General features: G+C 32.7%; 1 protein-coding gene across 1 annotated transcript; it reads left to right on the top strand.

Moving 5' to 3' along the window:
• The first annotated feature begins 4,206 nt into the window (after positions 1 to 4,206).
• Positions 4,207 to 5,330, top strand: LOC124921549 (transcription factor MYB48-like). The gene is made up of 3 exons (XM_047462222.1): positions 4,207 to 4,423; positions 4,529 to 4,658; positions 4,726 to 5,330. The coding sequence occupies exons 2-3, from the start codon at positions 4,603 to 4,605 to the stop codon at positions 5,057 to 5,059; spliced, it is 390 nt and encodes a 129-aa protein (XP_047318178.1). The 5' UTR covers positions 4,207 to 4,423; positions 4,529 to 4,602; the 3' UTR covers positions 5,060 to 5,330.
• The last annotated feature ends 8,725 nt before the right edge of the window (positions 5,331 to 14,055 follow it).

Raw genomic sequence — 14,055 nt, 5'->3', positions numbered from 1 at the left:
TGTGTCAAAAACGTGAAAACGTGTTAAACGCGTCAAAAACGTGTTAAATATGTGAAAAACTTGTTAAACGTGCCAAAACGTGCAAAATGTGCCAAAACATAAAAAAAAAACGTGTCAAACGTGTCAAAAACGTGTTAAACGTGTTAAAAACGTGAAAATCATGTTAAACGTGTCCAAAACGTGTTAAACGTGTCAAGACGTGAAAAACGTGTTAAATGTGTCAAAAACGTGTTAAACATGTCAAGGACGTGAAAAACGTGTTAAATGTGTCAAAACGTGTTAAACGTGACAAAAACGTGTTAAACGTGCCAAAAACGTGTTAAACGTGTTAAAAACGTGAAAATCATGTTAAACGTGTCAAAAACGTGTTAGACGTGTCAAGAATGTGAAAAACGTGTTAAATGTGTCAAAAACGTGTTAAACGTGCCAAAAACGTATTAAACGTGCCAAAAACGTGTTAAACGTGTCAAAATATGAAAATATGTTAAACGTGTAAAAAACGTGTTAAAAACGTGTAAAACGTGTTTGATGTGTGAAAAACGTGTTAAACATGTCAAAAACATGAAAAACGTGTTAATTTGGAATTACAATTCCGACCTAAAAAGATAGGAATTAAGAACTATCAAATTAACTATATTGAATTCCATTGGAATTCTAATTCCAATTCTAATTCTTAATATTAAAGTGTCTAACAAACATAAGAATTGGAATTGGACCCTCCAATTCCAATTCCAATGCCAATTCCAGGGCTATCAAACACACCCTAAAGGAAAAGGGATTGAAATTTGAAAATGGGGAAAGAGGAACTTGGAAAGGGTCCTGCATGGAGTGAAGATTAAGATATCTAGTTAGCTATGTATGTGAAATTGTTTTGGGGATCGCAGATGAGATTTCTTAGCTAAAGTTTCAGGTTATTTTGAACCTAGCTAATGTAATATAATTTATTAACATTAAAACTTAATTATATATAAATATGTATTGGTCCGAAGAAGAGTTGTAGATTGAGTTGGATTAACTATCTAAACCCTAGCCTAAAGGGAGTTGGCAAGATGATTATGGCTCAAGAATAGCTCCTTATCGCACAACTTCACGACAAATGGGGAAATATGTATAATTATATGAGTAATGATATGGAGCGGAAAAAATATTGACAAGAAGGTGTAGGGAATGATGTGTCACATTTTTAAATTTTAATAAGGAAAAGAATTTTAAAATTTCAATCCAATTAGAATGTGTTTTTACTTTGTTTGCATGTAATATATATGTAATAAATAACTTCCTAATTAAATTGTTTTTATGTGAAATATATAGGAACTATATATAAATTATTTGGTTTTATATTGATGTTATTTAGGAAGCTAGCCAGAATTCTGGTTGCTAAGTAAAATCTGTACGAAGTTAAAATTCTTGATAAAATTAATGGCCATAAGCCAATGAGATTGATCAAATGATGAAAAATCCCCATTGTGTGAATGAAAACTATCTTATTTGATTCATTTTTTTTTAGTGTTTGTTCTTCCTTTTTATTTATCATAATTTTGTGGCCTTACAAAATGTGTACTGAGGAAATCATTTCATTTTTAAGTTTAAACTTCCTAAGTAAAAATAAAGATAACTGGATACAGGATACATGAATACCCATCCGTCACTAACAGACAAGGGCAAAGTTAGAATTTAAAATCTTCCCGAACTATCTTTTTTTAATAAAAACCAATATAACACAATAATAACCGTATTTGTTTTAATCGGATAGATAATGAAAAATTATAAATTTTTAGTTTAAAATAAAGATGAAATATTATTTTTTGTCTTCCTCTTCAAATTTGTCTTTAAAGAAGTTGTTGAATTTCAAGATTATCAAAAATTATAATCAGATCATTTAGATAATAAAAAGTATTCATATAGACACAAATAACTATATAATTGAAATTATACCTACCTAAACGGGTAGAATACTGCCTCCTTCTAACCCTAAAAATGACAAAAACTTAAAAACTTAAAGTCAGTGAGAAAAAAATTATAATTTCGAACTGATATTTTTTTTTTTAACTTTCTCCATAAGGGCCTTATATTCTATATTAATAAATCAAACTAGTATGAAGTTCAAGTAGAACCAGGGGCGGAGCCTGGATGAAAAATTACCTAGGGTTGACTCCAACTTGCATCTCAGATGTAACTTTTTATGCTCCGCTTTTTTTTCAATAAAATTTCCACAATTATTAGAAGATGGAGACTCGTCATGCCCTCTAAATGCACACGCTTGCAAAGTGAGCCACCGAGTGTTTTCAATAGTTGTTGTAAGCCGTAATCTGTTATTTTGTTTTTCATCTAAAGACTATGCATTCAGTACTTTGTCAATATGACAAAGATATTCATTAGATTATCAAGATATTCAACTACCCTATTATGTAGTGAAATATTACATCTTATATGCATAACAAAAGAGCATCTATCCTCATCATTAACTCGTTTTCAATATTTGAATCCATCTATTGTAAATGTAGGTTTTTGGGGTTGCTTATGTTCAAATAAGAAACATGGGAAACAAAAAGCAGCATCTTTCAAAGGAGAGTATTTTCTAACTAAGTAAATTTCTTAAACCAATGATTTTGGAATCGTCGATTTTGATTTCTAAATTTGGTTGGCGGGTACTCATCCTTAATAGGTTGATATGACCCCATCTTGATATAAACTCGTCTAATTTCATCCCTTTGATTAAAAGGATATTTCCATATCGGAATACGTAATGATAGATTAAGTTTAAGAGAACTTACATCAACATCAATTCTAGGAGATTTGTTAGGTTCTTGAACAGGGATATCAAATTCTTTATTTAAATACCGAATCAAACAAATGTAACTATTTTAACTTGTTTATTAATATTAATTTTTATTTTCTTATAAGTTTTTGAAATAGTTTAAAATTAAGAAATATAAAACACTATTATTATTTTAATTTTTATATTTTATCCTTATAAATAATTTGTATTATTAATTATATTGAAATAAATAAAAAATAATATATAATTATTATTTTAAAATAAATAATATTATTATATGAGACAGGGCTTGATCACAGTTTAGTTACATAGTCAACTGGGCTAAAGGTCATATATCAAATACAAATATAAAATGTTTGATTTTAAGATTTTAATTTAGGTGGGACTGGAGCCCACCCTAGCCATGCATGGCTCCGCCCCTAAGTAGAACACTAATTAATATATTGGAAAACTTGGCATTATTATTTGTTTATTCTTATTGATTTTGGTTATGGTTATTTCAATATAGCTCGAATCTTAATTTGTGTTAGATTTGGTATTCATGTATTTAAATGACCAATTTATTTTTCTTTCAATCTAAGCAAGTGTTCCTAATAAAAGGCATCTTTATTATATCAATTATTTATTTAATTGGAAATATTTTTTACAATGTATTGTTTGTATTAATTGGAAATTCAACAACGGCCCACCACTAGTATTTGTCACATAAATGAGCCCTTTAGATTTTTTTTTATTTAATCCCATTTTATTCCTTGTTTAGTGCAACTAGATATGATGTTTAGCCACCATACATACATGATGTGATGTCACTCCCTGATCTAGATTTCAAGCACTCACCATTTTTGCTTATTATTATAATAAACAAAGTATTAATAATATGACAAAATGTGTAACATCCTAGCCGAACTTGATGACATATATATGAAGAGTAATCTTTTCATAAAAGAAATATTTCTTCTTATCACTTATCTATTGTAGCATGCAAAAATGCTGAATTTAACTGAAAAACTAGAGGGGATAGATGATTTTAAATCAAACAAGTCCTCTGGCCTCTTATCCAAACAAATTAACCCTGAAACTAAAGTTGGTGTGAATTTGAAGGCCTTAAAACGTTTTAAGATGAAATTGAATCCGTGAATTATTGATCTCTTAAGAGAACTCTTACCACTGAATTATCTTAGTCTTTAATATAAATTCTCCGGTATAATCTATAATTAAGATCATTTGTAGATAATGGCCTTACATCACAATCATGATTATAAAAATAAACAAGCAGCATGGCATGGGACGGACCACATGGACGGCTATGGTTAAATCTTGATGATTTTAGATAAAAAAAAAAAGTAAAAAAATAGATGAAACTGTTCCATCACTTGTATATATATAATAGAGGCTTGAGCACAATCCTCTTGCAAGTTGCACCAGCTAGCACTAATACTTATAAGTAAGTGGAATCCCTTATCTTTGGAGAAAAGGAAAAGGAAGAGAAAAATGGGGAATGGTGAGGAAATTAGAAAGGGTCCATGGAATGAAGATGAAGATGTTAAACTAGCTATGTATGTGAAGTTGTTTGGGGATCGCAGATGGGACTTCATAGCTAAAGTTTCAGGTTTGAAGGTGGAGGGAGACATGTAAACCTAATAGGTACTATATATATAGGCTTAGTTAATATTTTTGGACATTGAATTAGCTAGTATATATAATATATATATATGGATCGATCAGAGCTTAGTCATGTTGCATATATAGGTTTGAAAAGAAGTGGAAAGAGCTGCAGATTGCGTTGGATTAATTATCTACACCCTGGTCTTAAGGGTGGCAAGATGACTCCCCAAGAACAGCTCCTTGTTCTTCAACTTCACTCCAAATGGGGAAATAGGTCATCATCTGATTAATAAGCTTGTATAATTAATGAATTATGTACTAATTTCCTATAATGATTGCAGGTGGTCAAGAATTGCTAGTAATCTGCCGGGTCGAACTGATAACGAGATAAAAAATTACTGGAGGACTCATACGAGGAAGAAAGCACAGGAAAGGAAGCGTGCTACCTCTTCATATTCGAAGAGCATACAACAGACTGAAACAGAGTGTTCCATGGAAAACGATAACATAAGCGGCTGCAGCAGCAACAAGAACTTGATCATTAGTACTGATCTGATGACTGTGGCTCCTATGTGGGAATGGGACTCATTATGGAACATGGATTGGGAAGAGATAAACAAGGCATTCACTCCTCATGTAATAATTAATCCAGCAACTAATTTCTGCAGGTTATGAGCAACAAACAACAAGAAGAAAGAAACAATTTCAAATGTTTTGTCATCTCCTGTGTCCTGTCCTAAGGAAACATTGTTTATTATTATTAAGGGGAAGAAACAATAATGTTTGATCACTTGTTTTGGTGGTGTTTCTGCATTTGGTATGGAATATTAACCACATTAATTCGCATTATTAACAAGATATCTTTATAGCATCATTAATCCTTTCATACATTGTATATGTTTCTTTTCCATTATTAATCTTTAAACAATAATCAAACAAGGTCATATCATTCATTCTTGAAAAAGTTGAAAAATTCTCGAGTTTGATTCCCTAGAAAAATACCCAAATTTAAGTGGGTTCGGACCGTGATTGTAACTGTCTGGTGAAAAATATAAAAAAGTTCAGATTTTTTCAAACCAAAATTTTAAATTAATTGTATTGCAGAATCAATAGAGCATATACCAATAATAATAATAATGGGAGGCAAAAAAGTGGAGGACAAACCTCTATAATGGATACTTTGATCACTAATTATACTCTTTTTAATTTCAAGATATTATTAATTTATTTAACAATCCTCCCTCAATTCTCTTATTATTCTTGAGGTGTCTTAATTCAGATTTTTTTGTTTGTAAATAAAACTTAATTAAAGGTAATATTCAAAATTTTATTTATGTTTTTATCTAAATTCTGATATATAAATAAAGTAAAAGAATGTTTTCTAACTAGATTTAGTCTAATAAATTTAATCTATTGGTACGAGGAATGACGGGACGGCGAGCTCAGCGACGCTCCACCTAGCTGCCACAGTGGGAAAAAAGGCACGGTGGATGAATTAGAGAAAAAATTAGAAGAGTGCGTTATTTTACAGTTTTGATCAAATCATAGCCTTATCCTATTTAAAAAAGCTCAAAAGTATAAGCTTTAGATTTATCTCTCAATGAGAAACATATTTCGAAGCAGACGATGACGACCTAGAAGACGACTACCGTGAACAAGACGACCGCAAAAAAGACGACCACCGAACTAAAGTGTAATGTTATTTTTAACTTAAACTTTAATGTATAGACTGAAATGTAATGTCTAAACTTTTAAGGTGAAGTGTAATGTCTAAACTTTAATGTTATTTTTAAAATTAAAGTGTAATGTCTGATAAACCGAGGTGAAATATTGATAATATTGGTCTATTTAGTAATATTGGTCTGTTTGTAGGTCTGTTTTCAGGACATGACCATGTACAGGACCAATTGGTCCCAAACATTCCGAACATGGCCATATAGAAGACTAATTGATCCAATACATGACCATGTACAAGGCTAATTGGTCCCGAACATCCCAAACATGGCCATGTAAAGACCAATTAGTCCTGAACATCCCGAACATGGCCATGTACAAGACCAATTGGTCTTGTACATGGCCATGTTAGGGACCATTTCGGATGCCAACATGGATTGGTCATTATTCTTTTTGTTAATACAGTTTGTCTCTTATTCTTTAGCTTCATGGATCCCGAAGTTGAAATACACGATGTTCAAATCCCTAGTATTGGAATGAATTTTCCTTCTAAAAAGGAGTTTCGCGAATTTTACAACGCATATGCCCAATCAAAAAGTTTTGGCATTTCTAAGCTAAGAGCAAGGAACGGTCCAGATGCAAACAAAAGTGGTTCTCCATCGTTTGTGCCAAAAGTGGTGCATGTTCTACAAAGGGATTTTTTTTTACAATACAGACCTTCAACCAAGACGAACTGTAAGGTTAAGATAAATGTTGCAGTTCGGAATGAAGGTGTTGTTGAGATAACTAGTGTCTTCTATGATCATACCATATCTTGAGTCCTAAAAAATCTAGACATTTTAGATCTCATAAGGTTCTAGATCTAAGTACGAAAAAAGATTGGATTTAAACGACGAAGCTGGAATTATTTTGTCAAAAACATATCAATCACTTGTAGTTGAAGCTGGTGGATATGATAATATGACTTTTGATAAGAGAAGTTGCATAAACTATATTTCAAAAGCTAGGCGGTTGCGGTTAGGAAATGGTGATGCTGAAGCACTATGTCAGTATTTCTACCGAATGTAAAACAGATGTTTAAGTTTAGTTTGAAGATACTTTCAATGTAAAATCTTTATTTCGTGTATGTGTAATAGATATCACACCTCTCCATCCATAATACTTTGTCTATATTTATAATACAAATGATGTGTAAAAGTGTAACATAACTAACTTTAACTTTAAATAAAAAGAAGTTTCATTATATGGAAACCAAACAATGTAGCAATCAAACAATGTTACAATGTTATTAATTCACATCCTCTTCCTTTTTTCTAACATTGTAGCAACTCTCTCTAATTTTTCAGGTAATTGGTGCTAAGATTGTTCACTTTTGACCTCTTGATCGTCGCAACAAATTTTATCCTCATGGACTCAATTATTGATAGGAACTGCAAAAACACAAGTTTCAATATGTTAGTAAAAACAGACAATTCTCAAACAATGTTAAAATTGTATAACTTACATTGACATTGTTGTCAATAGTAATCGGTTTTGTTTTTTCTACTATATATGAATCAATCTGCCACATGTTATAGATTTCACAATCCGTTTTATTATGACAATCTTGCCAAGGAAATTTCATAATATTGAATGGGAAGTCAGCTATTGAAGTAGATGTTCACGGGTCAACGGTATACATGAAATCCACAAACGTTTTTTTTTCTTTTCTGTTTTACCTATGCAAGAAAAAATACTTTTAGATAAATGAATGTAATAAAAACTTTTAGATATTCGAAAACATCAGTTTATTACCAAGGCCATAGATGTCGAATATTTATCCTCCCATGGTAAATTTTCTAGCAATGGTAGGTTGTCAATTAATTGGATTTCTTTTTGTATCATGTTGATGCATTACACATAATAATGAGAATATTCTAAAATAGAGAACATAATCTGCAAAATAGACCCATTTTTCATATAGTTAGGTAGTCGAAAAATGAGATTATTCTTAAATATTAGAGAAGTTACTTACAAGGTCAACCTTCTTTAAGTCTTCAATAGATATATGAAATATATCCATTTCTTGTTAATTATACCAAAACAAATTTCAACACCACAATGATGTGAACTTTGCAAATGAACATCATATTAAAAAATATATATATATAATAATTATGACATGTTAGGGAACCAATTCAATTGCTCCCGAACATGCCATGTTCGGGATGTTCGGGACCAAAGTTCCCGAACATGGCCATGTTAGGGAGTTTTCATATAAAAAAAGCTTACATATGTAAAATTAGAGAAGCAAATTTTCTGGATGCTTTTATTAGTTTTCTTAAAGAGGTAATTAATCGATTGGCTCCCGACATCAACTATTCTAGATTCCAAATATGTATTAGTTTTGAATGTGAGCATGTGTTCTCTAATTAGCGTGACTCGATCACTCTCGAATAACACTTCACTGCAAAGACAAAAGAAGAAAACACATCCTAATAAGAGTTAAGAAAACATTAAAATGACTATAAAGAGTTGTAAAAATGTTACATTAAGTCGGATTTTGCAAAAATTAGGTCGACAAAATTTCGATCAGAATGTGAAATTCTGGAAAAATGGAAGACATGGGATAATTTCATCCTAGTTATTTCCATGTAAGGAGAGCAAAGAGTCGGCCCAAATTTTTTAATCCTCCACAACCTCTAGGGGAGTGGGGCATCCACACGAGCTTCTACTTTTATAGCCGAAAGTGGTAGTGTTTCAACTCGAACTGTTGGCTCATCCACATCCGAATTGTTAATAACTCCTCTTCCATTGCTCTTCCTCCACCACCACTTCGGGTGGTACCAATTGAGGTGGTGTTTTAACTCAAACATTTGTGGTTTGATTATCTTTGACAACATTTGCATCATCATCCACCACCCTTTATGGTGGTGTTTTAACTCGAACATTTGCGGTTTGATTATGTATGTCAACATCCACATCATCATCCACCACCACATAGGGTGGTATTTAAAATCGAATATCTGAGGGTTGATTATCTTCGATAACATCTACAACATCCGCTATGGGTGCCTTTGTGAAATAATTGTGAATGGCATCCCTGAGAAATTGATTTGTGTTCATAGCCTCGTACAAAAATGGATGGACGAATGAAATAGGACAGATGGGTTGACTTCATGTTATTGTGATGATGTTGCTACATCTGCCAACATTAATGTTGCTTTTGCTATATTTTTGCATATCTATCCATGTTCTTTGAAGATCTAGCCATGTTCTGTGTAGATCTATTAATTGTGTTTAAAACATTTTTAACGATGGAGGAGGTTAATATACCTAAGGCTCATCCTCTCCAATCTGAGCTCTCTTCACATGATCATCCACAGGATTTGCCACATGATCATCCTCATGACCATCCTATCATTACCCACATCATCCTCATGATCATCCTCATGATATGCCTGATGATGATCCACATTATCATCGACCTGATCTAACACCCGATCTGATACCTCCTCTAAAAGTGAAAGGCGTCCAACATCCCTTTCATATCCAAATCCTCCTTGTTTCATTTTCATCTAAATCCTATTAAATAGATTATTGTCATCCCAACATGACAATATCAAAAATTTTCGTTCGTAAAGTAGTTACAGTTTAGGGTTCACAACCCTATTCATGTAAAATAACTGAAAACAATAAACAATATGTTAGAACATTTACATTGAAATTTAAATAAAACACTGAATTAAACCCACTTCTGACCGCCTTCAACTAAGCATTGCATTGTGAATATGAACCAATTTAAGTTCCGGATATTATTGACATCAAATAATGATTTCAAATTTTAAACTTGCATTGTATATTCTATGTGGTCTAGAGAAAGTTGTTGACATTATTGTCAGCAACTCAGTTGTTTAGAATCGTCTTTGACATTACAGTTGTTCTTGGACCAGAACTATTTTTTTCATTCCCCATTGTCTTCTCCACTCCCACAATCGTTGATCATATTCGGGGCACTCATTATCGTTTCTAATGGACTCAACAATTTCAATTTCCCTTCTCGGGATGCTCAGTATGCACTGAACATCCTCTTCTTCAATTTTGACTTTCTGCTCATTCTGTTGATTGATCGTACAATTACCGTTTACGATGTCGAATTTTGATGACCTAACGAGGTGTCTAGAGATTTCTCTTGGACATTTTGAAAGACCAAGTGTAAGAAGCCCTCCAAAGCCTATGGACTCCACTACCTCTTTTTGTTCTTTTCATCAATTGTTGAAGAATTTGTTAGGATCAGGATCGCCGATAGGGGACCGGGGTCCGGCTAAATGAAACCTCTTACAACACACACACCGGTTGGCCCTAATTCGGTTAAGAATTAGAATCGGTCTTAACACCACGCAAATTGTCACAAACTCTTGAACCGGGTTCAAGTGCGAAAGTAATTTGTTTCAGCTTGAAGCAACACATACAGATCGGTTAAAGAAAAGAGTAGAGAAGGTTCAGTTAGGATGAGGGAAAATCGATTTAGTTGGTTTGGTAACCGAAAATAAGTAAAGAACACAAGACAACAATTTTATGGATGTTCGAAGATAAAACTCCTACGTCACCCCTTTTTCTCAAATAGTGAGAAAGATATTCACTAAGGAATATTCAACAACACAATACAACACACGATCGAGTCTTATTTACTGCTCGGTATTTACTTTACAACACTCACATAGTATTGTAATACACTTTTATAGATATGTAAGCACATAAAATTCTTCAGTTTGTTCTTATCAATCAATAGTTTTGCCGATTTGTCAAAGTATATTCACAAGATTAAGAGTCCAAAGCTTAAATAATGAGCGGAATAATCAGGTCGAAGAAGATCGCAACAGTTTTTTCGTTCCTTAGTTCTTTCGTATGGCCAAGAGGAGTTTCTTTAGCACATTTGCTTCCTTTTATAGTGGAAATATGACAACGGTCATATTTCTCTCTCTTCAAGGTGATTGGTCAAAAGGAGCCGTGCCAGTCCGGATTGGGTGACTTGCACGTTTTGTCTTTGTACACATGACAGTTGTACATTTGGCAGCCACATGCTCCTTGGAGGTTGCTTGTGGACTTAGGCAAAACCAGGTAATCATTCACCTGCATTCTGTCTTGTTTCGGAACCTTCTTCTGCATATTCCGAAGACATATTTGTTTATATCAACATGTTAACTTCCAACATATTCATGTCTTTGAATAATCTGCCCGTTGGAGATGTATGTTAGCTTTAGGATTTTCAATAGGTTGAGTAAGCCGGACATTATCGGTTAGCAATTCAACCGGTCTTGAAGTTAAGCCGATTCGAATTTCTGAGAGGATAGATTAATTAAGGAGTTCTGGTTTGGACTTCTTCATGAGAATCAGTTTAACCGGTCTGGTCGATGATATGTACTTCGGTTTGACCAGTCTGGTCGATGATATGTACCTCGGTTTGACCGGTCTAGTCGATGATATGTACCTGCACATAAAGTTAAATTTGATTAAGTTCTTTTTAATAGTTAATTTACTTATTAATTAACTATCTAGTTTTTCTAACAGAATTAATTTGAAAAGACCATTTGACCAGGTCTTAGTCAAAAAAATGGTGTGTTCAAATATTTTTGGGGAGGAGTGAGGTAAGGGAGTGAGAGATGGAGGAGTTGAGGAACTAGAGACGAGTGAACGAGGGATGGGGGAGTTGAGGAAGCTGGAGATGAGTGAGAGGAAGATGAGAGAGATAAGGAAGTTGGAGATGAGGAAGCTATAACAGTAATGGTAAGCAATGACAAATCTGTTGTCGATGGCCGACGATGTTTCCTTTTATATACTCTACAAAAAATAAACAGATAAATGAAGCATGATTAACAAATATAAAAGTGCTAAAACTGAAAATTCAAGTTTTATTTACCATGTTAAGGATCAAGTGATCTTGTACATGGCCATGTTCGGAATGTACAAGACCAATTGGTCTAGTACATTGGCATTTACAAGACCAATTGGTCCTTAACATGATCGTGTACAAGACCAATTAGTCTCAAACATCCCGAACATGACCATGTACAAGACTAATTGGTCCTGAACATCTGAACATGGCCTTGTACAAGACCAACTGGTATAGTACATGGACATGTACATTGATCAAGTACATGACCATGTTCAGGATATTCTGGACCAATTGGTCTTGTACATGGCCATGTACTGGACTAATTGATCTTGTACATGCCCATGTTCAGGATGTTCAAGACCAATTGGTCTTATACATGACCATGTACTTGACCAATTGGTCTTGTACATGTCCATGTTTGGGATGTTTGAGACCAATTGGTCTTGTACATGGCCATGTTAGAGACCAATTGCTCAAGTTTTTAATCTCCAAACATAATTCAGCTAAAATTTCAATTTTTGAATTTCCATTATTATATGTATTTACTATACCATGTTCTTAAATCTCCTAACTCAAAAAAAGAAAACAAAAAATAGAAACACAAATAAAAACAGTCTCAAAATATTAACAAATTTCATAACATGAAAATTCTAGTTTTGTCATGTATCTTCTACAACTGTTATTGATAGTTTTTTCTGAATTCATCTATAACAGTTTCTAGAAACTAATAAACTAATAACTCAAATTTCCTAACTCAGATACAGAAATCAGAAACACAATTAAATACAGTTTCCAAATATTAAATCAAGTTCCTGAACATGGACATTTCAGGAAAACCCTAATTACATGATGATCATGTTCGGAAACTTACCTTTTGTAACTCTTGGACTTGGATGTAGTTGAAGGAATCTTATTTTCCTGAAAAGTAAAAGTAAAACGATTTTAGGGTTTTAGTTGTTCGCTAACATTATTGTTCGACATTGATTGTAGGGCTTACCATTTTCAAAGCCCGGAAGATAGAAGAAATCGCCGAAGTCCGAAGTCGCGGAAGAAGGAAGAGGAAATCGTCGAACTCCGAAGTCGTAGAAAAAGGAAGAAGAAATCGCCAAAGTCCAAGTCGCGGAAGAAGGAAATTTTCGGAAATGGAGAAGAAATCGCCGGGAGGAGAAGAAGACGAAATGTTCGAAAATTGAGAGAGTGAGAAAGAGAGGAAAAGAGAGACGAAAGGTTCGAAAATGAACTCCGAATTCTTATTATTATTTTTTTCTCTTTCATCCATCTACCGTGGCTTTTTTCCACGGTAGCAGTCAGGTGGGACGTCGCTGCCCCAACCTCGCTCTCCCTATCATTTTTCTTTGTAAATAGTTGTTTTAAAAATTTGCTATAAAGTTAAAATTGCTTTTGTTCTTTTTATTTACTTATGTTTGTTTGTTACAATTTTTTTTTTCCAATTATCTAAATTACATTTTAGACCAAATTCAAATTTTAAAGTTATGTTTTTTATTTGGGTACGCCATCAAAAGTCGCTGATTTCTGAGTTAAATTGATTGAATTGAGTTCTAACAATAAAATCGTGGACGTCTAAATATCAATTTTCCTCGTCATGTGGTGGATAATCTGGAAATAAATAAATAAATAAAAGAGTTTTCAAAAGAAAAAATTATGGATACGATCATTCAAATGATTTAGGTTACACGTGCTCACCTCAATCCGAAAAATAAGGGCTTGTATGGGATCTGAATTTTCGATCTTATTAGCAATTAAAATTCTAACGTTATTTTCTTATTTATTGTTTTTTTTCTTCCTTTTTTTAACGTTTAACGCATAATCTTGTGCTATTTTAAATAAGAGTTTACATTTTTCAAAAAAAATAATAATAATTCTTTTTGTTTATATTAATTATAATTGTAATTTTTTTATATAATAAATATTTTTTAGTTATAAAATTTGGTATCCAAATTAATGTAAGAACACGCGTAAGTGAACTTTAAATTTGATATAAATATGACTTTATATCACCACGAAAATTGTACATATTTAACGACCTACACCAAATTTATATAATTAATTTTTAATCATAAGAATAAATATTAGATTATTTATATTTGAGAAATGTGAAGAT

The sequence above is a fragment of the Impatiens glandulifera genome, chromosome 1 (genome assembly GCF_907164915.1).
Source record: "Impatiens glandulifera chromosome 1, dImpGla2.1, whole genome shotgun sequence".
NCBI lineage: Eukaryota > Viridiplantae > Streptophyta > Magnoliopsida > Ericales > Balsaminaceae > Impatiens > Impatiens glandulifera.
Note: the sequence above shows the minus strand (reverse complement) of the source record. Positions and strands in the feature narration are given on the sequence as shown.

Excerpts from the sequence above, each read along its gene's own strand:
- LOC124921549 (XM_047462222.1), top strand. The coding sequence starts at position 4,603 with ATGACTCCCCAAGAACAGCTCCTTGTTCTTCAACTTCACTCCAAATGG. Across the intron at positions 4,659-4,725 it reads CACTCCAAATGGGGAAATAG|GTGGTCAAGAATTGCTAGTA; the intron begins GTCATCATCTGA and ends TAATGATTGCAG.